This window comes from Protomyctophum bolini (assembly GCF_963924005.1).
Source record: "Protomyctophum bolini genome assembly, chromosome: 1".
Lineage (NCBI taxonomy): Eukaryota > Metazoa > Chordata > Actinopteri > Myctophiformes > Myctophidae > Protomyctophum > Protomyctophum bolini.
In genome coordinates, this window is record NC_137862.1 from 53,818,190 (window position 1) to 53,819,252 (window position 1,063).

Consider the following 1,063-nt stretch of genomic DNA (forward strand, 5'->3'; position numbering starts at 1 on the left):
CGAAACATTAAACGCCATTGCGGCATTGAAGGGAAAATGTAAGTCATATGTAAACGAGCGAATCAGCTAACCAATCACAGGCAACAGGCATTCTGATTGGCCAGTATGAGATGACGCATGATCGATATATGATGATAAAGAGCTGATAATTGCGCTAAATATGACGTAAATTAAACATCAAAACATTAAACGCCATTGACATTGAAGGGAAAACTTACGTCATATGTAAACGAGCAAACTGGCTAACCAAACACATGGTGGGAGCGCTTGGCCAATTATTATGTAATTATGTATCTTATGTAGCGATGTCAAATGTCCGCTAACATAATTGATGTACGATGACAAGAGCGCCCCTCATTTCACACGGGTGTGATTTTTTACAATTATATTAGATTGCATGGACTCCTGGAGGAGCCTTTCCCGAAAAAAATATTTAAACATAAATGAAAAAAGTAATAAAAAAAAGGGGCACTCTTATCATCACACATGATCACATTCCGTGCTCAGCCAATCAAATCATCACATTCCGTGCTACGTACGGACACACAGAGCTGCGCATAGGCGGGGTTAGCGCCTCTCAAAAATGAGTTGGTTAAACAAAAAACTAGGATTCACAAATGAGAAGTTCCCCAGCATGTCGCGCAAACTATTTCCTCCACGTCTTCCTCGCGTCTGACGGCTGCAGCCCACGCCTGACATTACCCCGTGATATGCAACCCGGCCTGGTGGTGATCTTCCCTCTGACAAGCGCCATTGTCTATATTACATTGAGGTACTACTAGTACCTCCAAAGGCTGATACCTTTCTCTTCATTTTTGTCAGCGTCTTCCTTTTTCTCAGTCGGCCTGGGATGTTCCTTTCCCGTCATGGCTTCCAGCTCCCACCTGACGTTGTGTGGGAGTCCAGACTGCTCCAAGCCGCGCTGAATGACCGCCAGCTTGCACAACGTCTTCAGACTAGGACTCAAGTCCAAGACGTACAGGTCATCGTGAGCTGTGCTGTACCCCTGGTATCCCCCAAAGAGGACGAGACAATCTCCCACCAGGCAACAGCACATCCAGTT

General features: G+C 45.3%; 1 protein-coding gene across 1 annotated transcript in view; it reads right to left on the reverse strand.

The window, feature by feature from the left end:
• Positions 1–778: 778 nt before the first annotated feature.
• Positions 779–1,063, reverse strand: part of LOC308320862 (kelch domain-containing protein 3-like) — a gene marked incomplete at both ends in the record, with an annotated part of 1,119 nt that continues 834 nt past the window's right edge. Inside the window, one exon of the mRNA XM_080771567.1 lies at positions 779–1,063. This exon is cut by the window's right edge and continues 834 nt beyond it. Within this exon, the coding sequence (XP_080627693.1) occupies positions 779–1,063 (285 nt within the window).